This window comes from Papaver somniferum, chromosome 2 (genome assembly GCF_003573695.1).
Source record: "Papaver somniferum cultivar HN1 chromosome 2, ASM357369v1, whole genome shotgun sequence".
Classification (NCBI taxonomy): Eukaryota; Viridiplantae; Streptophyta; class Magnoliopsida; order Ranunculales; family Papaveraceae; genus Papaver; species Papaver somniferum.
Genome location: NC_039359.1, coordinates 35,302,240 through 35,328,812, shown reverse-complemented (window position 1 = coordinate 35,328,812; position 26,573 = coordinate 35,302,240). Strand labels below are relative to the sequence as shown.

General features: G+C 36.4%; 1 protein-coding gene across 1 annotated transcript; it reads right to left on the bottom strand.

The window, feature by feature from the left end:
• Positions 1–2,034: 2,034 nt before the first annotated feature.
• Positions 2,035–10,630, bottom strand: LOC113347356 (calmodulin-binding transcription activator 3-like). The gene is made up of 14 exons (XM_026590996.1): positions 10,529–10,630; positions 10,320–10,431; positions 9,484–9,603; positions 8,635–8,750; positions 8,412–8,500; positions 8,214–8,256; positions 7,807–7,978; positions 7,547–7,651; positions 6,688–7,004; positions 5,709–6,173; positions 4,533–5,224; positions 3,499–4,060; positions 2,742–3,065; positions 2,035–2,447 (listed from the first exon to the last, which is right to left on the bottom strand). Exons 2-14 carry the CDS (start codon positions 10,360–10,362, stop codon positions 2,334–2,336), a joined length of 3,162 nt encoding a protein of 1,053 aa, XP_026446781.1. The 5' UTR covers positions 10,363–10,431; positions 10,529–10,630; the 3' UTR covers positions 2,035–2,333.
• Positions 10,631–26,573: the final 15,943 nt, after the last annotated feature.

Below are 26,573 nucleotides of genomic sequence, written 5' to 3'. Positions count from 1 at the left end.
TCCTTGGTGGTTTATACGCTGCGGCTTCCGATCAATGCTCCACCTATTTTCACGCCCTTCAGACTTTTGTTCAAGTTTGCGATTTGCCTCCAATTTACAACATTAACGACGCCCCCTCCCCAACCCCCCAACCCCCCTCTCCCCCACCCCAATTTTATGCATACATTGGCTGTTACATACTTTGATGTTGTGACGAAGAAAATTCCAAACCAATTTGTTATGTCTACTAGGGATTCAATTTTATGGCAATGTAACAGGATTAATTAAGCATGCACACGATATTTTGCTGGCCATACCAATTGGTGGGCTCCATCAGTGTCTTGGGCCTAGGAAGTTCCGGCCTATGGTGCGTTACCGGCTTGGTATTCCTTTATTCACTGAAGGTAGTTTTTGCTCTGGCTGTAACATGGAGACACACATATTTGGAGATCATGCAATACAATGTGTCAGCGATGTTGGGCTCAAGTATCGCCATGACCTCGTTCGTGATGTTATCGCGGATATGTGTTACAAAGCTGGTGTGCATGCTCGGAAGGAAGTTTCTCTGGGGTTTGTTTTTAATGAGGGATGTGCTCTAAGGCCTGCTTATATCCTTGTCTACAGCTGAGAAAACGGTCAAGATATGTGCTTAGATGTCACTGGTGTTTCCCCTTTCACTAGTGGTTGTGCCCGTCCTTTCAATCTCGGCCTAGCTATCACTAATACCAATTCACGCAAGTGCAACAAGTACTTGGACAAGTGTGTTGCCCATGGTTATGGTTTTGGTGTCTTGGCGTTTACCACTCTAGGAGAGCTTGGGGAGGATACTGTCACTTTTGTGAAAAGATTGAAGAATTGCTTAAACAATAATGATGTGAATGGTGGCCACGATAGTTTTCTTTTTCATAAATTAGGTGTTGTCATTAAAAAGGGGTTGGTGCCCAGCTTGTTGCTAGGTTACCAACTAACTCGTTGTCTTTCCAGTTTTTTTGATGATGAATAACTAATAGTAAAGAAGTTTCAAGAAAAAAAAAATTATTTCTTTTAAGAAAATAGATAGAAATAATAAAATGACATGTGTCACAACCTTAGAGCATCTCAATGGATCCTCGTGTTCTATGTGTAATGTCCTTGCAAACATCCTTAACACAAAAATTTCCCAATTTTAGGAATGTAAAATATATCTTCTCCAATCAAATAATTTTATTATTTTATAATAAACTTTGTAGTTCACATGTATTCTTATTATTGGTTAAATAATTTTATTTTATTTTTAAGTAAACCGTTTCACCAATCAAATTGATGAGTCACATTTCTTACATCCTCAAAGAGATCCTCTAAAATGAGAGGATCTTGTAAATGATGTTATAATAACCGCTTCCCACGTTACCTTTACATTGTGTGTAGAGGTTTCCATTGGAGATGTTTTTCTCTTAAAATATAGTAAAATTCCTTGTGGCCTACAATTTAGGAATATTGGAACATCCCGTTGGAGATGCTCTTGGGATGGATAATGAGGTAACTCTATACCTTTTAAACACCCCAAGCCATACCATCATGGTTGGAAATAAATTTCGGACTCCCACTCATACCCGCTATGATGTGGCATCCCCTCCCTTCTTCATACCCGCTATGATGTGCCATCCCCTCCCTTCTTCCGAAGCTAGCAGGGGTCCACTAGGATTGGATTGAGCCAATAATGTAACAACACGTCGCAGGGGCAAAATCTGGGGGTACGAGTGGGGTATAAAGCATTTCCCATAAATTTCATAGCCCCAAACTAATCTGTGTACAATGTACCCCAATCTCTCGAGTCAAAAAAAAAAACAATTTTACTACTCCTTCTAGGTTGGATTTCAAAAACCTCTAATTCTAGTCCTTCTAAACTTCCGGAACAAATTGTCCTGGCTCTTAAAAGTTTACACAGAGAGATCCACCAAAAACTCCAACTCTTGACAATGATTTGATGCAGACCCCTGCCGTCTTTTTATGACCATGTGGATAAAAAAAATGATAATAGATAAAACACAAAAATGTACAACGGATCATAATGGAATGTATATTAACTGTTCAAACATTTTCATCTGTAAAGGTAAATATGATGAGTGAAGTGTCAGGTAAAGATACAAAATTACAAATCATCCCTTAATTCTGAGTTGTATATTTATCGACCCCGCTTTAACATCTAACAAGTAAAAGGATTGGATTTGAAATTTTGAAACTATTCGTACAAATTTTATGTACATATGATGATATATGAAGTTACAAAAGACTAAGTACACACAAGAATTAGTCACACAAATGTACAAAAGAGAAGGGAGAACTCGGACCAGACTTACAAAAATTTCACTGGCTCACTCTTCATGTTGCATAAACGTGTCATCGTCCAGTAGTTCTCCGATATCAATCAAGTCATCTCCGTAGTAAATTGATTCTTCAGAAGTGTTTAATTGTCTAGCTTGTGTTGCCTGCAAGAAAATCATAATAGGATTAAAATCCCACTGAACTCGAGGGTTTTATATGTCTTAAAAAAAGCACCAGAAAAGATGGGTCACAATTTGGATTTGGTTTATGGAATCTAGTTAAGGGAGTTGTTTCCAACTCTTGGGCAGTTGGACACAAAACACCCAACCATTCTTAAAAACCAAGTTGTCAAGAACATGGGGGCACAATTCAAACAAATGTCAGGTTTTTGCTAAGAGAATGATTAGCTGGCAGCTTGGTGCCCAGAAAATTGCGCAGCAGTTAGAAAGTTGAATTACCTGGGCTTCCTGAAACTCTGACACAACGGTAAGCAGCCTACGATACTGGTCTCTTGCTTCTGGATACTGAACCATAGACTTCACCCTTGCAAGTGCCTTCTGCAACCTTTCCTCGGTCTGTTTTCTGCCTTCTCTTAGGAAATCATAGTCATCCTCTTTTGAAGGCTCACTTCGTGAGATAGAGGCCTCCATAGGTGCGTCCTGTTGTAACCTACGAAAACCACTCCCTTTCCGTCTCCAACGCAGAATTGCTTTTTCCACGATTCCGACTGACCAGATGATCTTCTTATAATGTTTCCTAACCTGATGACCCCTTACATGAGCCTGTTCGATATAAACATCAAAAGTTGTCAGCATTTGGAAACCATGACTTAGTTGATGAAATATAATGAATAGTCAGTTGAGATAAAAGAAAAAACACGCTCCCAAGGATAATGTTAAAGACACATTTGACAACATTCTGGCATGTAGGACCTGCATAAAGAGCTAAAAGCTGCTTCCATCTAACCCTATCAAAAGTTGGTTGGAAACCAATATGAAAACTAATCACTGATCAAAAAACACTAAAGGGAATCCTGCTATACTCTAATCCGGATTATCCGAGGAGCATACCTATTATCTCTGCTTGCCATGTTCATTTACATATGTCAAGATTTGTTATGACCTTCAAACTACTAAAGAAGGTTAAATAACACTCACAAGTTTGATTTCAAGATTAAATTGGCAAACATAGACAAGGGAAAGAGTAGTGAAATACCTGAATTTTAACAACTTGCTGGCGAATAACAAGAAACTCTTTTCTACCCTTCCAACCACGAAACTTGTTCTGTATATGTATGGCAGCACTGTTCACAGGCTCGTCATGTTGTCTTGACCTTTGTGACTTCACAGATATTAATGATAGAGCACGCTCATCTGACATTCCAAATTTATCATTACCATACTCAATCAATTGTCTTTTCTGAAAAGATTGCACCCTGAAGACTTGATAAATACGAGCAGCAGCTTGAGTGGCATTACACACAGCAGTTAGTGAATGCTTCAGTGACACATCACCATCCGAAGAAGGTACAACAACCCGTTCTGTAGCTGGCTGAATAGCGGAAGTTTCTGGAAAATCAGTGTTGTTTGTATCCTTCAAGGAAAGGGTTGAAAGGTGGGTAGTCAAAGCAGACTCCGCCAAGTAACCAGCAATTCCTTTGTGTCCATTGCTGGAAGCCAGGTCAGCAGGTGTTCTACCCAAAGGAAATTCTGGAGTTGGGTCTGTTAATGCCCCAGGAGCTGCACCCTGAGAAATAAGGGCAGCAACTGTTCGCTCCCTGTGATGAAAAGAAGTTTAGAATGAGCATTGGAAAGAAGAGATAGATAAGTAAACCCCACAAAAGGCTACAGAACACCACAAATAAACTACTGAGAACTAATAACTACTAAATCAAATGTGAGGAGGGATATCTAAACTTCATATATATATCTAAGAACCCATGTATAAAGAATGATGATCTAAGGACGGACAATTAGTGAGGATGGTCACTTCACCATGTAAAACAGTTTATCCGAAAAATCAGATAGGCTACCCCCTCCACTCAGCACTTGAAGTTGAAAGTTTATGCATTTTTACTTCTGAGTTCCACATAAACCTTCGATGGGTTAGACAGCTTATTTCAGAATTTGATATCTACTTGGTGAGAAGAGATTCTCATTAAAGACTGGCCGTTGTATCATCTCCTCGTGGACCCTTGATTAAGATGCTTACACTGAAATTATGAAAAAATGAACAAAAACGAAACTTACCTGCCACAAAATGCTGCCCAGTGAAGAGCCGTCCAGCCCTTCCCATCACGGAAATTGATATTGACACCTGACGCTAGTAACGGTGATACAGCCCATTCATAACCAAGAGCAGCTGTCAAATGCAAGGCACCTTGGCCCTCCTTGTCTAGAACATTGGGGCCTTTTCCACCTTCAGCGACTTTGTAAAGTAACCACTCATGCAATTTCTCTTTTAATATCTTTTGCAGTAGCTGCTCCTTCACTTCACCTGGGGAAATCTCCTCCGAGATAAGCTTCAACATTTGTAGCCATTCATTTTCATCTTCATTCATCAACGAGCTGATTTTACTACTCGTATTAGGTATCTCTCCAGAAGAGAGAGACTTCAAAATAGCAAAAGGTGGTAAAGAAAGCAGCTTTCCAAGTCTTATATGTAGAAGCATATCATTTGAATTGCTATTATACAGATCCACCATGTCAGAGTTTTGAAATTGCCTCACTCTAAATTCAAATTCCCTCACTTCACTACAAGCTAGCCTGTTAGAGCATGTAATATAGAAAGGGACACTACCGGCAGTGTGAGGAGGAGCGTGGCAGCGAAGAACACCATCAGCTAGCACATCGGCTGGAACTTCTGCCTCCCCAAACATGCATGACCAGTTACATTTCATAATATCCTGTTGGCTCCCTAGGAATTTCCCAGTAACCAGAACCTGGAGAGACGAATTTATATGATAAGTAGCAATTAGTAACTATATTGATCATAAATACCTTCTTCCATGTTTACTGAAGTCATCTCATAAACAAGATACGTATGGATCCGTAACTCTTAACTGAGACAGTCCGACTCAAAACTGATAAAGAACAGGAAATTGTAAGGAGTCCTCCAAAAACATCTGTGATGGATAATAGGATATAATCCCCTAGCTTTATTTTGTTTGAGGATGGTACCTTGCGTTTCAGATTTTAAAAGGTCTAAACTCATCAAAGGTTGACTGGAAAAAAAAGATGTTTGAAAAGTCCATTTTACAGCAAGGAGGATCTACTACTACTCACTTTCTTCTAAAACTTTGACCACTCCAAAATAACCTCTGACAATTTCCCCACGTACATGTCGGGGCTAAAAGTGTTAAAATGGGCTGATATTTTATTAATCCTTTTCCTTCCTGAAAATATGTATATGTATAGTCGAAGTACCTTGGTGTCTGAACCGGTGTATGCCCAATTTGGTGAATAATCAATAATGCTGAAAAGCTGGTGCTGAGATAGGGAAGGGCTCAGCAAGTAAGGCTCTAACTGCCTTTGAGGGGACAAGCTGGAGTCATTTGCAGGACTTTCACTTTGAATAGTATCATAGTAAGTGATAGAACTGGACATTGTGTTTGTTACTTCTACCTCTCCAAGTTCTTTAGTCATCCAACGGGTAAAGCTGTCTACTTTCTTCAACTCATCTGTTTTACCATTCCCAAGCAATGGATGATTATCAGTTAAAGAGTATTTGAAGCTTTCATCTATGCCCATATTATCGTCCAAATTTGATTTCAGAAGGGATCCAAGTTCTGCATCAAGCTGCATTTGAAACTCATTTTGCCGAAGATGTCCATTTTGCTGCTCAGTGTGTGACAGGAACTGCTCCAAGGCACTATGTAAATCAGAACCACCCTGGTCACGTAATGAAGTTAGAAAGACACAAGGAAAGAGAACATGGAGAGAAGGAAGGCTTCTATACTATTTAAAGATTAACAAATAGATTAAGATTTAAGCTAAAGATGGTAAATTATCACATGTAATACATGAACAAAAGGAGATGATACTCGGTAAACATTGGAGAAGGAAAATATAGCTCTTCCAGCATTTTGCAAGCTAATTCCGTCTTTGGTATATTATATTTTCAGATGTTATTTTTTCTACCTCCACCTCTAAGAAGTTTTATAATTATGCCTCAGAGGCTTAACCTTGACTTGAAAAAGTTAAAATAAGAAAAGGCTCGATCATTCTTTGATCTGAGAAGAGCATGTTCAAGAAATCTGGTGCAAGCAAACTCTATATTTAGTTGAGCTAAAGTCAAGATTCCGCATAAGACAAACTAATGATAACAAATACAAATGATTGTGTTGACAAGACATCTACTGTTTTGTGCATGCTGTAAAAAACTTCTGAGCAACCATTATTGTACCTGCCATTTTTCTTGGCCCCTGGTTCTATCTACAACCTCCTGCTTAATGTTGAACTGATTTGCCAAATGTTTCCCGAGCAATACATTTTCTTGTTGTGAGACCCCCCTGGTGTCTGGTTGTGTTGCAGAAACTGATGGTTTGTATAGTTCACTCGGAAATCCCTCCAGAACATTCTCCCAGGATGGTAAACCAAGTTGTTTCTGTGGTTCGAGTGCTAATTCAAACCAAACATCATTATTGACTCTACTTCCATTGACACGGTCAGATTGGGCAAAGTTCATCCCTTGGACCGCTGGTTGTGTCCCTTGTGAACTGTCTGGCAAGAGTTTCAAATGTAAGTGTTAACAACTGTGTTGCAACGATACGGATACGGTATCGGATACAAGATACCAATACGCTACTTTGATACACCAACTTGAAAAACCAAAACACGGCGATACGGCATATCAGTAGTTTAACATAAATATATTATGTATAAGATAGAAACTTAACAAAACATATACATGTATGATTACCCTCACTGGAGAGAAAAAGTCTGGATAAGAAGGAAGAAAGTCTAGAGCAAGATCAGTGGACAGATTTGGAACTAATATTTTATCACTATAGTTAAAACTTCTCATAGAATCTAGTGAAATATCTAAATTTTCTAATATTAAGGTATTGACATCTAATATTTAGTCAAAGTTTTCTAACTGAGTTATATCTTGAAGTATCCGGAGTATTAGTACGCGTATCCGTGTAAATACGTATCGATACGGCTGATTTTTCTTTTAGGCGTATCGTTGTAACACAGGTTAACAATAGTGACTACAAAAATTTCGCACTGGTAAGAGAATGCTGTTTGCATTGGTTGCTCACTTGAGTAAGTTGGATAATAAGAGCTCCATACACCAGAATCCACGAGCCCATCAGGTTGTTGTGACCCAGGGAAAGAGTGATAAGACGAACTTGCTTGATGATTATCTGCACACCAAATATTGTTAACATTATTGCATTTTGATGGCATGAACTTGTGAAACAAATTACAAATAATTCACCACCTTTTACAATTATCATAGGGATGACAACCTCAAAAGGAACATATCACAAATTATAGAAGAACATAGAAAGAAATATACCAGACTCCGCATCTTCATATTCTGATGCTTGCGCACTGTTCAGGCTTGTAGTGGTTTGCGAGTGTAGCTGGTTGTAATTTGAAATAACACTGGAAGATGCAGGACTTCCATTTTGAGAACTGGGTATAACTTGTTCAGTATCTCTATTGCGTCCATAACATGCTTTGGCACCCTGGCGGGATTTATTTTTTTCCCAAGCTAATCAGTATATGCTAATCCTCAAATAATAAGGTCATTAAGAAACTAAAACTACAAAAATGAGTTTTGAAAAAAAAGGGTAAATCCAGAATCACAAATATGAGATGTGAACATACTTTACAGAAGCTGTCATCTGTGGCTTATATCTAATAGTTTAGCTTTGAAGTGGAAAGTAAAGTAATGAGAGAAAACAAGAGATGAGAAGAAACCTGCACTTCACGGTAGTGGACAAGAACGATGTGCATGTAATCCCTGCAGCACCAAGCAACTAAATAAGAGCTAAAAAAAAATACGAATCTTGCACTTCTAGTAGCTAAATCAAGTAAGAGAAGTAAAAGTTTCATAGACCTTTACAACTGACAACAAAAGGAACGATATTCATATCCAAAACAACATGTTGTACTTACTCTTCGAGCATCCAGTAACTGCGTCTTTGAAATTTTTCATTCCCCTCGCCATGGGCATAGTAGCAATGTAACACATCAATGCTTCCTGCCTAGATTGCATAGAGATATTTTATAATTTAGTAAATCCGGTTTCAAGCACATGGACATATTTCATCACACAATATGAAAAACAAAGAAACATTTGTATTGACTACTAAGGAAGAATCGTTCTTTTCAATCTTACCTTTAACCTCTCATGAGCTTCCTTCACTGTTTTGCCATCATTTTTCTTCCGCCAATTATGGCCATCCTTTCTGAAGTATCTCAAGACCTTCCGATCAAACAGGAAAAGGGAACCACCTGATAATGCAAATGCAAGTAGAGCTAAAGAAATTTTGAAATAATTAAGTAGTTGCATGATTGGGAAAAGCCACGCGTTTCAGAAGAAATGCCAAAGGGTGCAAACGACATCTATCTGACTCAGGGTTCAGGCCAATCTGCTAATGTCACCAGTCCCTAGGAATCATTATTAATAAAATGTGCACAATCTTTACGTTAGACTGGAACAATTTTCAACACATCTATAAAGCCCATCTTTTACCTATTGGTTCGCCTAGACGTTCAATGTTTTACGAGGAAAAACTGTGCAGATAACCCCATACTTAATGCAAGTCAATTATGAATGCAGGCGATTGAATACTTTGTTTCCCAATGTGGTGTCTAACACAACTTTGGGTCTCTAATCTCGGATTTTCTTGCTACTTGAAATATATGATTACAGTTACATTTTCCGGCAGCCGCTCTGATGTGTAAACATAATGGGTATTCCCTGTTTAATATATATTCTTATAACAAATTGCTATTACTTTGTCAAATGAGCAGTAGAGTTGCACCACTCAATCTATATTTTGTGTATTGTAGAGTTTTTCATGCCATACTGCAAATGTTTTTAATATCTAACATGCATATAATTAGCCTATGTAAATAGTATAATTCCCACCCACCTGCACACATCATGCACTTCGCTTTCAAGCTTAAGAGATATACTAGGAAACAGAACATATTGTTAAGCAAATAAGACAAAGAATCATACTGGGAGGCCTAGTTGGAGGCTCTGGAGTAATACGAAAGTTCCGATAATTTCGAAGAATTTCACAAATTTCAGCAGGACGTAACCATCGAGTTTGTGCCTCCAAGAGTATCTGCTCAATATCTGCACATCCAACCCAAGTAAACTTGATTCTGAAAAATGTTGGAAATGATATCCACCATACACATTATTATCTGGAATACATGAAACTAGCTATCCATGAATACAAATACATAAACACAAAATCCGAAGATGAATCAATAAGTTTACACATTTGAAAGTCATTCAAACTCTATATGTCATCATACTTCAGAAAATTAAACAACTACATTTTCTGATGCATCATTCAGAAAACAATTGAAACACTCTGCTGAAACATGTAAGGTTCATGCCGCAAAGGTACAAAGTTGGACTAATTTGGTAACCAATTGAGTATGCTAGTGGGTGGACTACTCCCAAGTACCCCAGTATCAAGTATATCTGGAGACACCCTTTATGCGTCCAAACACCAAACATGTTTAAAATCTCACTCCCCCCTAGAATTTCTTGCAGTTTGGTTCTAAATTGGACACTAGACTAGTTCTCTCCGAATCGTCACTAAATAATTGTATAGCTCAAAATTGATCTTGAACGGTAATTGCTTAGTGCAAAATTCAATCAACCACCTTAAAATTAATTACTATCAATACCTACCTACTTCTTCTACGTGCCATATTCTTACGAATTTCCTTAAAAATTGACTTTTTCTTCAGCAGAATTCATACTCAAATAGAAAAAAAATCATAAAAATTCAAAATTAGTTTGCATGGTCAAAGCAAAGATATAGTTTGAATACTTACCTAAGTGATTTCCCAACGCATAACGTCTACTGGTCTCTGCCATAAACCAACAGATGATCCACTTGTTCAGCTGCTCTCTGATAACTTTCGATGATCTCTCAACACAATAACCCTTAAAACCCACGATAAATTCAACTTCACTTTAGCTTTTGGAGGATGAACTAAACAAAAATGCAAATATCAGTTGAATACAGAGAGGTAAAATGAACCTTTTTCTTAGAAAGAGGAGAAGAGAGCAGCAGCCGTGTTGGTGGAATTTTCTTGGAAAAGAAAATGATCAACTGGTGGGAGGGAGAGATACTCGAAGTAACTAAAATACCCTTTATATTTATTGATTATTACGTAGGACTCGTTAGTGTTGACTTGGTTAGATCTTATCAAACTGACTAATTTACCCTTATATTGGAATGATTATCATTTTCTGAAAACGACATTAGTGGGACTTAGTTTCGGCATTAGATAAGGTTGTACGGTTGTACCTGTGACATTAAGTATGTGCCGTCGGATATTATATTAGGTTGAGTGTTACCAAATCCATCGTTTTAAACTGTATGTCGTATTTTAACTCATAAAATATCGTAGTACTGTAGTAAGTCAGTGAGTACTTTCGTCTCTGTTCATACAGTCGTGAAGAGAAGTGCACGTGTGATAGGTACATTCTTCTCTGTCAACACAGTCGTGAACAGAAGTGCACGTGTAATGAATAATACAAGGAAGACACTATTTTTTTTGTACACCCTCTTCTAAAGAGTGTGATCCTGTGCACACTCCTCTGGAAAGTCTATTGTGGATTGGTTAATTAATTAATGAATGGTCTCACTGCTTATCATGGTTAGAATTTGGATCCTCATATATATACATATATAATTTTCAGAAATAAATTAGTGGCCGAGATTAGAATGTCATTCATATTCGTTAGAGAGTGTGCACAAAATCGAACTCAAGATAACATGATTCCCTTTTAGAATACTGAGTCTGCAGACCCTGTACCGCTGCAAAATCTGAGTGCACATTTTAGCTCTCCTTACTTGAATACATACATTTTCATGATTTTAGAAATGAGGCCAGTTTCTCTCTCTATTTTCTGACCCTTTTATATTGTCCAAAATAAAATACAATTACACGTATAAAAAATAATGCAAAAATAGAAAAAATTATTCATTCACATTAACAAGCAACAAATTCCCATCAAAATCAAGCTTAAAAGAGATATATTCAGGAAATCCTACTTTTAAATAAGTATCAAAGTCGTTGCTTCCGATAACCAAAAATTATTCCCTTCAATTACTTACACCTTTAATATATGAAACAGATGTGCACATTAGATTTAATATATATGTTACCTCTAAAATATTGTCAGCAATATCCTGCAATTTACTTCAAAGAAATTTTGTAATTTCCACTACGACAATTCGTCAATTGCTAAACAAAGATAATCATCAACCAAAAAAACATGAGAGAAATAAGAAAAATAACCACTTTCATGATTCTTTGTTGTTAGGTACAAACCTTCATCGCCATTTTTTTCTTCTTTATAAAATTTTTGGTTGTTCTTTGTTCTTGGATAACGTATGGTGAAAATTTAAATTTTTACATCTGAAAGCAAGGTTATGAAATCGTGGATCATGGAGGGACTTGTTTTCATGTTTGGGAATTGAACCGTATGTAGAATCGTGAATTGAAGGTTCATGATAATTTTTTTATACAACAAGATGTTGACAAGGACACCGTAAGAGTTCTTCTTATTGGTTTAAGGGGATAAAATTCGGTAGAAGAACTTAATTTTATGTGGTAAAATACAGAATTTTAGGGATAACAAAGCCTATTGTTATTCTAGTATTTGTGACATTATATGAGTTTAATAAGAGGCAAGAATTTATGTTAATGTTCAGTAAAAACAAAATATTCCTTGCTCATTAGCAGACAATTTTAAATAACATCTTAATTGTGTTATTCCCCATGGACTTGAACCAGACTTACTGCTATACTTCTAGTTAGTATATTAGAAAGCCAGTGGTAGCTGCCAGACTGAGTACTTTCTACATTCGGAATGTCCTCAGAATTTGAGTTTGTTGTTGTCCTGATAAATCCTTTATCGTTAGTTCATCATTCTTTGCAGAATATTGTGATGAGTCTCTCCTCGCCAATACTTTTATATCAGAGAGTTAGCCAGTATATGGTTATTTTTTTATACTCGGGATCTCAACTTGGGCAAATAGATCTTTGGATTTGTGAGCTATTACATTTGGTATGTTAGTTCGGACTTGTGTTGTATTTGCTTTTCTAACTTGCCATTGCATTCAGGCTACCAACTGCGGTAATACGGTTTTTATGCTCATAAAGCTTAAAAGATACCAATCAGTATAGTGAAGAACGGGAATGATGCACCACATGCAAAACTTGAAGCTAACCAGATCTCAAATCCAAGAGCGGACTCTTGATGGAAGCTTTTAAATACTGGTATTGTTCTAAATTTGAATTTCAATTCTAACTATGATTGACCTGAAATAATGCTTATGATATATATCTTTGAATCCTGCTCAAAAATTTGAGTGTCGGCTTATCAGGGCCCAAGATAAGGTGAAGTTGGGTTATTTTATTATATGAGTTTGATATTTTGTTATATATTACCAAATACATGTTTAGCTAATATTTTAATTAATGTATGATTTGAATGAGTAAGTTAAAAAGTAAATCATTTTTCTATCAGCCACATAACACTTCTCTTTCTAAAAAAAGTACTAGTGCATCAATTAATCAAGTTCCATCTATCCTCTTTTTTGGTTAAATTCTTAAACATCTTATTCTTTTTTTCTAATATACCATTCGTTGATTTCAACTGTTAATCTATTTTTTTGTTAGTCCCCTGGTTTTCTTGTTTTTATCATGAGTAGCTAATCAATTTTTTTCTCCATAATGTGTTTACAATTTGCTTTTGCCTATATGTATGCTGTGATTATAGCTTTTGCTGAGTTTTCTATTAAGCTTTTGCTTGCAGGAAGTGTTTGTGATGTTATACATGGTTTCAAAGATGTATGTGGAAGAAGATTTGAAATGGTTTCAACTCAGGGACCGATTCTTGACTTTCTCCCTCTCTCAAAATAGATTCAAAAAAATCAAATTTCAAACAACCACTTATTTAATGAAAGTTTGTTATTTTTGGTTCATTGCTTGGTCAATTGCCAGCTTTTATAGTTACCAAATTATCCATTATTCTCGTGCATTCTGTTTTCTTAATTTCAGTCAAAATATATCCTCTTATTCATGCCAAACATTTTCTCAAAACCCTACTTCTTATATCCTAGCAGTCAACTATAAACATTTAAACGTCATTAGACAAAGAATCCCCGAGAATAATATCAGTATGGAAGAAGACAACTCAAAGAATGTTGGTGATCTAGTTAACAAGTTTAATCAAGCCACGCTTGATCTGGGTGATATCAGTGAAGTTGAAGTTCTGCAAAAAGGATTCTGATAAGGGAGATATTGAAGAAGGAAACTGGGAAGCTAGTGCAATTGGCAAAGTTATTATTGAAGGAAGGTTGATATTGTTGAAAGATTCATCAAGTTTACCTGGCCTTTCATTGCTTCTGAAGAGATAAAAATAATAGAGATAGATCCAAACACTTTCATTTTCAAGTTTAGTAACTGGGATCTCTTGAATAAAGTTATAAATCTCAGACCATGGAGTGTCAACAAGAATCTACTGGTGGTTCATGATTACATCCCAGATATGATTTATATTGAAAAACGATGGGGTTTTTAACAATTTTGGATTCAGTTAAAATTCCTTCTTCCTAAACATATGAACATTGCAGCAGTCACAAAGATAGGTGAAGTCATGGGACAAGTTTGTGATGCCATTCCAATTGGCACTGATCATGTTAAAGTTTGTGTTAATATTGATCTTTCAATGCCGTTAAGAAGAGAAGTTAAATGCATCACTAATGCTAGAGTTTCAAAGTTGCAGAAATTCTTTTATGAAAGATAGCCAAATAGCATTTGCACTGATTGTTATGTCATTAAACATTGTAAGGTAGCTTGCAAAGATGCAGCTAATTATCTGGCCAAAGCTCATGAGAAGCCATACTTTTTTGGAAATGTTAACAATCTTAGGAAAAATATCTCAAAGAGCAGGAATCCTAATGAGGCTCCTGTTTCTAAGAAGAGTCAAAATAAATTTGTCAAAGCTGTTGTTTTTGTGCCACCAAAAGATGGAGAGTTTATTAATATGGACTTCCTCTTAAAGAAGAATGCTACTAGTGAGTCTGATGATATTAGACTTGGTAAAAGATCTAGAATTTCTGAAGATGAAGGTGCAATTCTCTCTGATGTTGAGTCTTCTTCTCAACATAACATCTTGGATAGACACACGGACCTTCAAAATACTTAAATGGTCACAACAGGAGCACAACAAATTGAAAACACGGACAAGGAGAATCAGGTACACATTTCTACTCATTTTAAAAACTTTTTTTTTATTGTTAACAATTTCATTTTACATTCTTTATTTATTAGACAAAAACACTCTTTTGCTTTTGATTTTAACACCACATTTTCAGATTCTGTACCTTTTTTCTCTTGGTTAATTTTTAGTTTTCACATATTCTTAGTTTTCTTAGAAATATTCAAACATTTCTATAGTGGTTTAGGTATTAGCAAGCCTAGTAAACTTACCCTTCTCTCAAAGAATCTAGTTCTCACTTTTTTTATTTATAGTAGCCATTTGCATATCATGAAGATCATTTTTTGGAATGCTCAAGGTTTCAAAAACATAAATACTAGAGACCATCTAAGAGATCTTATTCGAGCCCAGAATCCTGATATGATATTTGGTAGGTCTATAAACAAGCCTACAATGATAACCGCAGGTGCACAATGTCGATATGTAACATAGGGAAAGCACGGGTCGATTCACGGGGACAAGGTGGGTGTAGAGTTGAAGCTATGGTCTCACTACAACTGACTTAGAACAAAAATTAACCAAAAAGGGGGTTTTGTTTGCCGATACGGCTAGATGTTGGTAAAGATGATGCTAAGACTGCAATAAAAAAAATGAAAACAAAGAGTAATCTAAACAAGCAGATATATAAGGTGCTAGGGCAGTCGAATCCACCGCTTAACCTACACTAAGTCAATTCAGTCTCAATACCATTCTTGTCCCTTGTATATACATCGGTGAACTTCTAGGCTCTGCCGACTATCCAGATAGCATTGAAGATTCTAGTCTGTTGTACTTCAAAAGCTAGTTTCATAAGGATGGTGTAGAGTCACTAAGATAATTATCTAATCCTAGTATTAGCTGCCCTCTTACAAAACAACTAACTGCAGATCAGTCACTTAGATGAGTAAACAATCCTGATATGTATATTCTAATCGTAACTAAGGTATCCCTCCGAAGTACTAACTGTCTAACTAAAACACAACTAGTCAAAGGATCGAACAACAATCAGTTAAACACCAGTTGCAACACAATCAACATAGTGTTATTCTAACTATAATGGATACATGGCATACACTATGAGAGCAAAATGCTGAAGTGCTCAGATTATATTTATCCAAAAACATTATAGCACAACAAGTACAATATCAAAACTTGAATTTAACTTAGCAATAGATTAATGGTTTCATCTAAACTCTAACTATGAAATCAGAACATCATGAAGATAATGAAATCAAACCTAAACTACTGCTTGGTGCACCGGCTAATCCGGGCATGAATTTCTCTCTACAATCTCCTCTCTATTTATACACAAATTTCTACTCAATCACTATAATTTGATAATTAGAGAATACCCACTTACTCAAAACACGTTTTCTGACAAACCCCTACTCTGATTCATCTCTGCAAGTCTTTGATTTGATGTTCTCCAGCTGTTAAAGCCACCCTTAATCTTATCTCTCTCAACCATAACTTCTAGGTTTATTGTTCTTGACAAGAGAAAAGATAAGATTGAGAGATATATAGATTGAGAGTCTAATTGCATAGGGTGGATGGTAGAGTGGCTGAGCTCAGAGGTTGTTGGGGATGGAAGTGATTGATGGCGGTGAAATGGAAGCTCGGCAGGGTTTGGAGAGAAGATGAAAACGACATGAAGGTGGTGTTTGGATTCTGTTCGATTATGAGAAGAAGATATGAGGTGCTTGGGTGATAGGCAGGTGTATCAAGATTTGATGCATCGATTGGGGATCTCGTTGGATGATGTGCAGATCTATGAAAACTGACGGTTCAAGATGCAACTAGTTTCGGGTCTTAGATCTTGTCACTTCTAGGCCCATGTATTCTTCAAAGTTAAAAGTCTCAAGCCCGCTTCTAGTTTTGGGTCATGTAGATGACATTCTTCACATGCGGACGAGGTGCAAACAACATTTTTCACTGCCTTTTAGCGTGAGTTGTCTCTCTTCTGTTGCCACCAATTATCTTCTCTTTTGGCTATCTCTATTCATCCAAGCTTTATTTAGTACCTAAAAACACAAATTTAATTAGTAAAAGTATTTATTCTTGAAAACAGTAAAAATACAGAATTTTGGATAATATATGATTTTAAAGCACAAATGATGAGATAATTGCCAATAAAAAGGTATAAAAATATGCAATATTTAGTACTCATCAAATACCCCAAACCTGAATTTTACTTGTCCTCAGGTGAAACAGAAATTAAGAAATCCTAACTATACCACTGTCGTTGGTCTCTCGAATGCATTTAGCGAATGCACTAAGCCTTTAAACCCCTAGGTGTCCCTAGTGGACGAGTTGTAGTCTCGCGAGGTTTTACCAGAGGTGTACCCACAAAACCTTCTCCAACTTCAAAGCGTAATAGAGTCTCAAGTATTCAAGGAGCTATGAGGACATATATTTTCTGCATGCTAGTAACAAGAAGTTAGAAATACCAAAGAACGCATTCTCATCCTTAAGAGTTGAGCGAGAAGTAACCACACCATATGAAAGAATTTGGGTTCGAGAGTGATCATAAGCCTCGACTTCTGCCTCACCAATAGGGTTTTATGATAATTGCACTCAAAAAGACCGTTTTTTTAGTCTCTCATGTGCGCAAGCTGGATTAAAGAGAGAAATCTTGCACACGTTTAATGATGGGAAGGAGAACCTTCCGAAATAATTTCTGGAGACTCCACAAAATTGTTGTAATAAGAATCTTTTTCTGATGATCTCTAAGAAAGGAAATCAATCATTAGCAAGGATGGGAGTACTCACTTACCTTCACGTCCGATCGACAATCAACACCACTCTCACAGCATCCATAGAAACGTCTTCTTCTTCAGTCTTCAGTCTTCAACTGTTGATGATGAACTTCTGAACTTTGTAGAACCTTGACAATTTCTGATTTTCCTCTTCAATTTCCTTGCTGCTTAAATTTTCCTCTTATTTTTCTTCTTTACCACGGTGTTTATTAAACAAAACTAAGAAAATAAACTACAATAATTTTTTATTTTCTTTAAATAAAACAATAATATAAACAATTAAACTACTAAATCTATGAATGACTCAATTCTTCACAACTTGTATTGTCTTGATTTCATAAACTTCACTAATTCTCATCTTTTTCTGTTTTCTTTGCTCTTTGTAAGATAAGTCTTCACTTGTGTATAAAATTCTGCTTTCTGTACTGTATCTTCACTTTTGAATAAAACTTTTTTTATTCCTTATATTTTTGCATGTAAACCTCGGACTTCTTCAATTATCTTCATATATTCTGACGTTGCTCTGCTCGTTGATGATGATGTGTTTCTATGGATATGTTGATGTTGTCGAGAGAGAATGGTGCTAACTGCAAATCAAACTACAAGAAGGAGTTTTCATCTTTAGAAGTCACCCTCATGATTGACAAAATTAACACTGAAGAGATCAAAAATAGTTCTGAAAGTGGTGCGAAGTTAGGTAGCTCACCATTCCTACCCAGAATTTACGTACGGTGACACACACTCTAAAGGACTTTTTAGATAGTCACAAAAATGAAGGTTGGTGCCTCGCTTGATGTAAAAATAGGTAGTCTCCACTAAGTGTGATCACAACTCTAATACCAAATGTCTTTGCTGCACCTAATTCGCCCACCGGCATGGTTAAATCCAATTTTAACGCTCTAACAACTAAGAAACTTGATTGTGTTCTCTAGTTCTTCCAATTTCAATTATTTTGGTCAGACTCTCTATGTAAACATAGATAGAAGCATGCTAATGACTCTAAAATCTCTAAAAGTTGGAGGTTTTATGCAAATATTTACAAAATTTTGATTTATTATTATTTTATTTTTTTAATAAATACAAAAGACTAAAAACTCTATATGCAAAATACTCCCCCAAACCTAAATCTACCATTGTCCTCAAAGTTTCTAAAGATGAAAAGAATTTAAACAGCTACATACCATGAGAACTATGCTGATTTTAGAGAAAAGGGAAGAGATTATCGGTATTTCGGCAAAAGCAAGATTAGTGCTTCATTATTCAAGGCTAGAATCCAACATTTTCAGCTGAGATCATATTGGATTAGCACAATATATACAAGATAAAAGAAGACTCAACTGACTCAAGATAGAAAATATAACATTACCTACTGATTATATACAGGGAGAATTCACCATACATTAACAATCCAAAGAGTTGAGGATCAACCCAAAAGACATAATGCAGAAAATTTAGTAGCCTCGCATAATTATAATAGGACAGAAATGCAATCGAGGCTCCCAGACAAAATGAGCTACCCCAAACCTGGATTTCTCAACGGATATACTTTTGGACACAAAATCTTGCAATTTTAAGGGTTCATCATGCACAAGGTCTAACTCAAAATGAACTTTGTTAGCAACATGCAGAGATATGCATTTCAACTGTGGCTCCTTCGAAATATTATACTTAGATACAAAATAGTCCAAGAGGACTTGGGAGGCACACAGTTCCAATCCTAGATTAGGTTCTCTTAGAAAAGTTGGTTTTACAAATTTGTTACAAACCAAATCTAGGTTGGGTGCATGATTATCAGTTTGTGACATGGGCAGGGAAGTAGGTACATCTAAGTTGTTTTCATGTATATAATCATCAGTACCATTACACACTCTCCTAAAGCCAGAAATAGGTATATCATGTTCATTTTCATAGAATAAATCATCAAGCCCCAGTTCATAATTATCATCATCCAAAACCTTTGTGTCATTCATGAGAAAATCATAGGGAGCAACATACTGTGTTCTAGGTGGGGAATCAGATGCATTTAAGTTACATTCATTTTTAGGACTCAAAAATATTACTATGCAGTCTAGTTTTTCCCAAGTCAGACACAAGTAGTGCTTTATCATGCTCACAGTAGTTGAACAAATCAGCAAACCCCAATTCAGTATCATCAGCATCATTCAAAACTTTAGTCTCATGCATATGCAATACAAAAGAGATATCATATTGTGACCTAGGCAGAGAATCAGACACATCAATTATAGTTTCATGCATAAGATCATTTGTGTCAACAGACAATTCAACCTTTCTAAGTCAGATACAATATGTGTGGCATGCTCTTAATCACAGGTCAGTTGCACAGGCTCAAGATGAGTAAGCATATCACCCAAAAATTCAGTGTTACGAATAGGAAAATAAGAAGAAGCATTAACATAATCTAATGTCTCAGAAACAGAGGATTTCGTAGGAACATTTTCAGAGTATACATGCTCTTCCAACATTAAATCATTATCATCATCATCATCGTAACAAATATGCACTTCCCTGTTCAAAACTATAGTGTCTCTAGTCGACTCAATTACCTCTGGATTAGGTTCATATTCAATATCAGTTGCATGAGTAGGACTAAACATACTATTTTTAAATTTTGAGTCATTATCAGTATCATTGTAATAGGAATTTATTTTGCAAGTATGCGGGTTGGGATGATTATCTTGCATTTGATAAAAGCCAGCAACATGATGTGTTATAGACTGCCTAAAGTCATGCAAAACATGGCAGTTCTTAATAAGATTGCCTAAGATACCACACAAGCTACAAACATGTATTTCAGTTTGGGTACATGAGTTAGGGACAAAAGCATTTTCATTTGTGTCAATTTCTAAATGGTGATTACCCATATCAAAAGACATTGTCCTAGCTTCCCTAATGGATTCCCATTGATGGTTTTTCTCTGCAAATTCAGCTAACAATGACCATGCATCATCCACAGTTTTACCATTACACATAGATTCAACCATGGATCGATAATTAAAGTCTAGTCCCTCGCAGAGGATAACGACCAGTCTACATTTCTTAAATCCATGGTGAGGGCATTCACTCAACAAATCATTAAACCGTTCAAAATAATGAAAAAGAATCTCCCCAGCTAATTGGGCAAAACAATTAATATTTTGATGGATAGCAATTGTCCTATGATGTGGAAAAAAATTTCTGAAAAATTGACTCTTAAGTTGGTCCCAAGTGGTGATTGACTGTGGTCTCAAACCATAAAACCATGTTTTAGCCCCTTCCTTTAAAGAAAATGTAAACAAACGCAATTTCAGAGAGTCTTCGGACATATGGTCAGGTTGCATAATCCGGAAAATTTGCTCAAACTCTCTTACATGATGATAGGGGTTTTCAGAATCAACCCCTCAAAATGTTGGAAGAATTTGTACCATGCTTGCATTCAATTCAAATGGGCCATCAGTCTGGGGTAAGAAGATACATGATAACTAACTTGTTCTTTTGGGGTACATGTACTCATGGAGACTATGGGGTCTATTCATATCATCACCCATTATCTCAATCTGGGCAGCTGAGTCAACGACGGGAATGGGTATGTCAACTATATCCTCTTGATTAATTCTGACTAAGCGATTAGTTTGGTCTCTAAAGGTGACAATCATAGCCCATATAACACATTAAGCACGTTATGACACCCCGGATAACTAAGAAAGTACAATTCATAGGAGACTAAAGATAAAGTATGCACACAGACAAAACAAGTTGTATTAATCAGATAAGCAACAATGCGCAGATCAGGGCCTTATGCGAAGAGGTATCTAAACTATGCAAGTATGCATACAATTCTCAACGTTTCAGAATTTGACAGATGCACACACACAAAGATGGAATTTCAGTCAGTGAAAATGTTATCCATATATCACAAGACTATGCTTAAGTAGATACTCTATATCGCAGGGATTGGACAATTTTCTGTCAGGCAACTTGTTAGCAGGAAAACATGGGGTATCATTCAAGACAAATCATGAAATGCTCATAGATTCAATGGAGTTATAGGTTTAACAAATGATAATGAGAATTATATGAGAGAATTTTTTTGAGATTCGAGGATGATACCGCCGGTATAGACCGGGTTTAGGCACTTCCACAAATTGTCCTGCTCCTTGCCCTTCCTTTCCTTGGCTAGTACAACAGCACCACAGGTACCTATAAACTCAACAACAAGCTCCAACTTCCAGAATGGTACAGGTGAAGTAAAAACAAGAGAACACTAGCATTGAAAATTTCAGAATTCTGCAAAATGAAAGAGATGAAATGCAGAGATGTTGGAACTGGAATTTTGCAGGGTGATGAAAGATTCTGATAGCAGTGAACTAACAAAACTACTTCACACTTGCTAAGACTCCAAACACAGGTTATAGACAATCCTTAGCAAAATCAGAGCTACGCTGAAATGTTTAAACCTTCAGGTACAATTGCTTACAAAAGTAATCTGAAGCAGTCACGACAATGATATGCAAGCTACGCTACAGAATATAATTTATCTATGATGTACTTATAAACAATGATATGCAAGATATATTACAGGCTATGAAAAATAGATGATGCAGATGCTTAACCTACATATGTGATTTAATATGAAAGAAAATTGCAAAATACAAGACAATGGTGCAACTACGCTAACTGGAACAACATGCAGTTTTTCGTTTTCAGGCTCGAATGATGTCAACTGAATTCTCATAATTGTACTAAGCCTATTACTGAAACGACATAGCAGGTGTTGACACTGTGACAATGATCAGCTAAACAATGCAATTCTACATGACCCTTAAATTATCGATGGATAGCTAAAGATGGTACCATGTTGTAAACTAATAAATCTAACAAATGTATAAATTTTTAGCTACAAAACACTAAATAAAATTGACTGACAGAATGATATAGTACAAGATATGAAACTGAAAACAACTAAATTTTTTTAACAAACTTCATAATAATTACAATTCTACATAATTTACATATGGAAACTTACAGACGGTGAAATAAACTAAGACAGTTAAAAACAAAAGAAAACTTGACAAAGTCGCACTCTAAAATACAAGAAGATGTATGACAGCAAGCAGCTACAAAAAGCTACAGAAGACTACAGGTGCAAAAATGATGTGAACTATGGAGATATGCAACGAAACTGAAAATTAAAAACTATAACTAAGTTATATTATAACAGGAAACGTAAAATCTAAACAAGTATATACAGTTTCAGTTGTCCTAACTAGATGCAGAGATAGATTAAAGTTAAACTACGATGGCAGGCTACAGATTTTAAACGATAGAGAAGCAATTATCCCAACTGAAACAAGATGCACTGAAAATATAATGAAAAAGTTACAAAAAAAAAGTAAAAAAATTACATCTAACAATGCAAGATTGAAATGCAGTTTATATAGATAGATGGTTAACAACTAAATTACAATACTAATGACTAAAAAAATTAATTCCGGACACATATATACAAGGCTAAGCTAAAAAATAGTAAAGTAATGACAGAAAACTTCAGCCACACTGATAAGCACGTAAATGGTACATTTTGTACCCATATTTATATTAGTTAGGACTCGATATCGTGGCAAACAACACTGTTTTAGTGCTTTTATAGAAAGTACAAGCGAAATCGATTGTCCGAGGTATAAACCCTTAAATAGGAGTTTAAATGGTGTTTGCAACAAAGATGAGCAAATCACTCAAAGCAAGAGGGCTTCAAAAGTGGCTGGCCTGGTATGTTTATATATCAGCACCACTCAAGCCCGACCCACTAGTGGTGGCCTCATTTTCACCGTAATTCTTAGTGAAATGTTCGAGGCTCCTGAACAACATATTATGTTCCTTCCTAAAGCATAAGAAATTCATTTCTAAGGCAAGCAGCTCGAGTTTTCGTCCGAGAGAATGAATCTGAGCTCATTTCTTCCTCAAGACGCCGCTGCCAACGAGATGGAGACTTCAACCATTTTTCAACCAGCAATATCAACGATTGAAGTGGGTTTTTCGTAAAAATGGTGTTGATCGTGTCGATTGATGGTGGTGATGGTCATGGCTGTATAGACATTTGGGTTTCGCTGTAGCGACTGAAATTGGTTTCATCTCAAGAACGCAGGATTGCAACTAAGTCATAGAAGGGAGCCGGATAAACAGTTGAGAGCTACCTCCATAGAACAAAGATTTCGCACTCTTGTTGTTTGACAAATTGGTTGTGAGGAGGTGTTCTGGTGGTTCGTATTAGCTTTTGTGAAGCAGTGGAGGATGGGCTAGTGCTTTGATGGTCAGGGAGTAGAGAACGGTGGTTGTTATCGGTGAAGATTGAGCTGAACTTTATGCCGTCGGTGAACATCTCGGTGACTGGGACTTGGACGAATGGAGAGAAGAAGAATGGGGTTATGGAAGTTCTTGAGGATTCGATTGTGATCGATGAGAGATTGCAGGAAACATTGGTTGTTGTCTGAATCGGCCAGTTAACATGAATGAAGGTGATTAGATGGCCAATGGAACATCTGAATAGAGTAAGTGGCTGGTTCTTAGTACGAAGTCCTGAGCAAGAGGTATTTTGCAGCTGCAATTCTACCACAGAGAGTCTGAAACCACAAAGAAGAGCAGTGAAGTTGCGGTCCATGTGCTGGCTGATATGTGTGCAGATGAGTGTAATACCAATTCAGCTATGAGTTTGACGGGATGAATTGGTAGAGAGAGCTCGGACTGGAAGATACAAATGGTGGTGATGGCCGAGACTTAGCTGGACGAATGGGAAGAGTTAGCCGAGTGTGGCATGAAGATGATGGATCCATCGACGACCAAACTGGGACATAGATTGAGAAGTACTACATGGTCAGAATTGGTTTGCAGTCAGTGGTGATTGCAAGGACGTAATGGTAGTTGTGGCAGAGACTCAGATGGTCAGGGCCTGGATATACTGGCCGGAGTATGGAAATGAATCGGAGTTTGGAAGAATCTTTTGCACCTATGCCTTATCCCACAAATAAGGAAAGAGTATTTTTTCATGCAGGGATAAATGTTTGTGCTTTATTTCTTTCCTTGATGGGAAGTGCACAATGTGATGGCGACATTTAGAGGAAAGATATCTGTTTTTAGTAAAAGATGGTGCTGGAAGGGAAGATGTGGCAAGCTCTCATTGGTTCGTAATACATTTGTGACGTGAAGAAAGAAATAAAGGAGAACAGAAAAATCTTCAAGTGGAGGCCGGTTTTGGAGTTCTTTTGGAGAGCTGCGGCTACAGAGCCGAACACAGGGATTAGGGTTTGAAGTTTATATCTCTAATTCCATTTTGATTAGTTAGGATTTGATTTCTATTGATTTATGGTTTTTAAGAAAGTCATGGCTAGCTAATTCCATTTTAGGGTGAAAGGATGAACTTGTAGGATTTATTTGTTTTCATGAACAAGGGTTTTATCCATTGAACTTAATTTAATAATTTTATCTCTCTATCAATGTTTATTTTTCTAGCTAGATTTTTCATGTGCTATGCCATGTATAGTTCATTGTTGGGTTAGTAGAAAAACTCATTGAACCTAAGTAATAATTGAATTATGAATATTCCTTGACTCTTCATGCCATGTATGATTAGTGCTTAGAAATTATACTTTTAGGTGAGAACAAAATAATTCATTTTTGATGATTCTTGTCAACAATTTGTAAATGCCATATCTTCCATGTATGAGTAGTTAGGTTTTCCGCTCTACATGAGTATTTTTGAGACCTTTTATGATTGAATACAAGTAAATTGCCTACAATGAATTCCCGGATCCTTACCACTCTCACAACCTGGTTATCGTCTTTCTCTGCGAACATATTTTATTAGTTTAATTTCATTATTTCATTCTTAATCCTAAAAATCCCAAAAGTATTGTTTTCGATTAGAGATATTAGTTATCGGTATTTCCACCGCTCCCTGTGGGTTCGACCCGTACTTGCCTCTGTCTACTAGTTAGACACCATGCGATTGCGGTTATTATATATAGGGTTCCCAGAATCCCAGAATCCTACCGAGTGCCCGGCAGCGGCGCCAAAAACTTGGTAGGTCTATAAACAAGCCTACAATGATAACTGCAAGTGCACAATGTTGATATGTAACACAGGGCAACTGCTCGTGTTGCTTCAAAAGTTTTCTGACATTAACACGCTTTCCACCGTTGTGCACAATCTCCTCTTTTGGAAAGAGTGAAGGAAACACGCGATGAAGAGGAATAGGTTTTGATTGAGTATCGTAACTTTTCATCTGGAAATTACTAGAAAATAATTGATCAGAATCATGAGTATCCTTCCATCCCTGTGATTTTTCACTTACATGCCCTTCATAAGGTTGTTGACATGTATGAGAATATCCATAAGGTTTCGTGGGATATTGATCATAACCAAAAGATTGGTTTTGATTATACCCATAGGATGGTTGGTAGTTGTCATAATATTGAGATTGAAAACCATATTGATTACCACTGTTATATGTGTAATCTTGTGCTCCGTAGATGTTATTTCCTTAAGGAAACATGACGACTCACAAAAGAAAAATAAAACAAAAATCTAAAAACAAAATTAAAAACAAGATAAACAAATAACAAATCAATTAGCAACTGCTCCCCGGCAGCGGCGCCAAAATTCGTATGGGTTGTCGTAGGCACAACAAATTAATAAATATATTTCCCACTAATTAACTTGTAATATAATGGTAGTAAGAGATTGTTCCCACATAGAGATGTGTAATTGATAGGTTATTTGATCAACAAGATAAAGTAAATAACAAAATAAGGGGTTTGGTTGTAAGATAAATATAAAAAAAAAAAGATGATTAAGGAATTCTTCGTCGTTACCAAGCGTTAACAAGATTAGAATACTTATTTATTGCTCGTAATAACCATTCATCACCAACGGTAGAATAGCAACTAGATCATTGCTATTCCCAAAACTCCTTGTACCACGAATACAGAATCTCTCCAATATCAGATTCTATTCAACCGAACCACCAAGTAGCAGCTCACTCAAGGTGTAATCCAATCGAAT

What these genes read in the sequence shown, in the direction of transcription:
- LOC113347356 (XM_026590996.1), bottom strand. Translation starts at nt 10,362, where the DNA reads ATGGCAGAGACCAGTAGACGTTATGCGTTGGGAAATCACTTAG. An exon ending in GGGGCCAAGAAAAATGGCAG is followed by an intron (nt 6,174 to 6,687) that starts GTACAATAATGG and finishes TTACGTGACCAG; the next exon opens with GGTGGTTCTGATTTACATAG. An exon ending in ACACCGGTTCAGACACCAAG is followed by an intron (nt 5,225 to 5,708) that starts GTACTTCGACTA and finishes TCGTCTCTCCAG; the next exon opens with GTTCTGGTTACTGGGAAATT.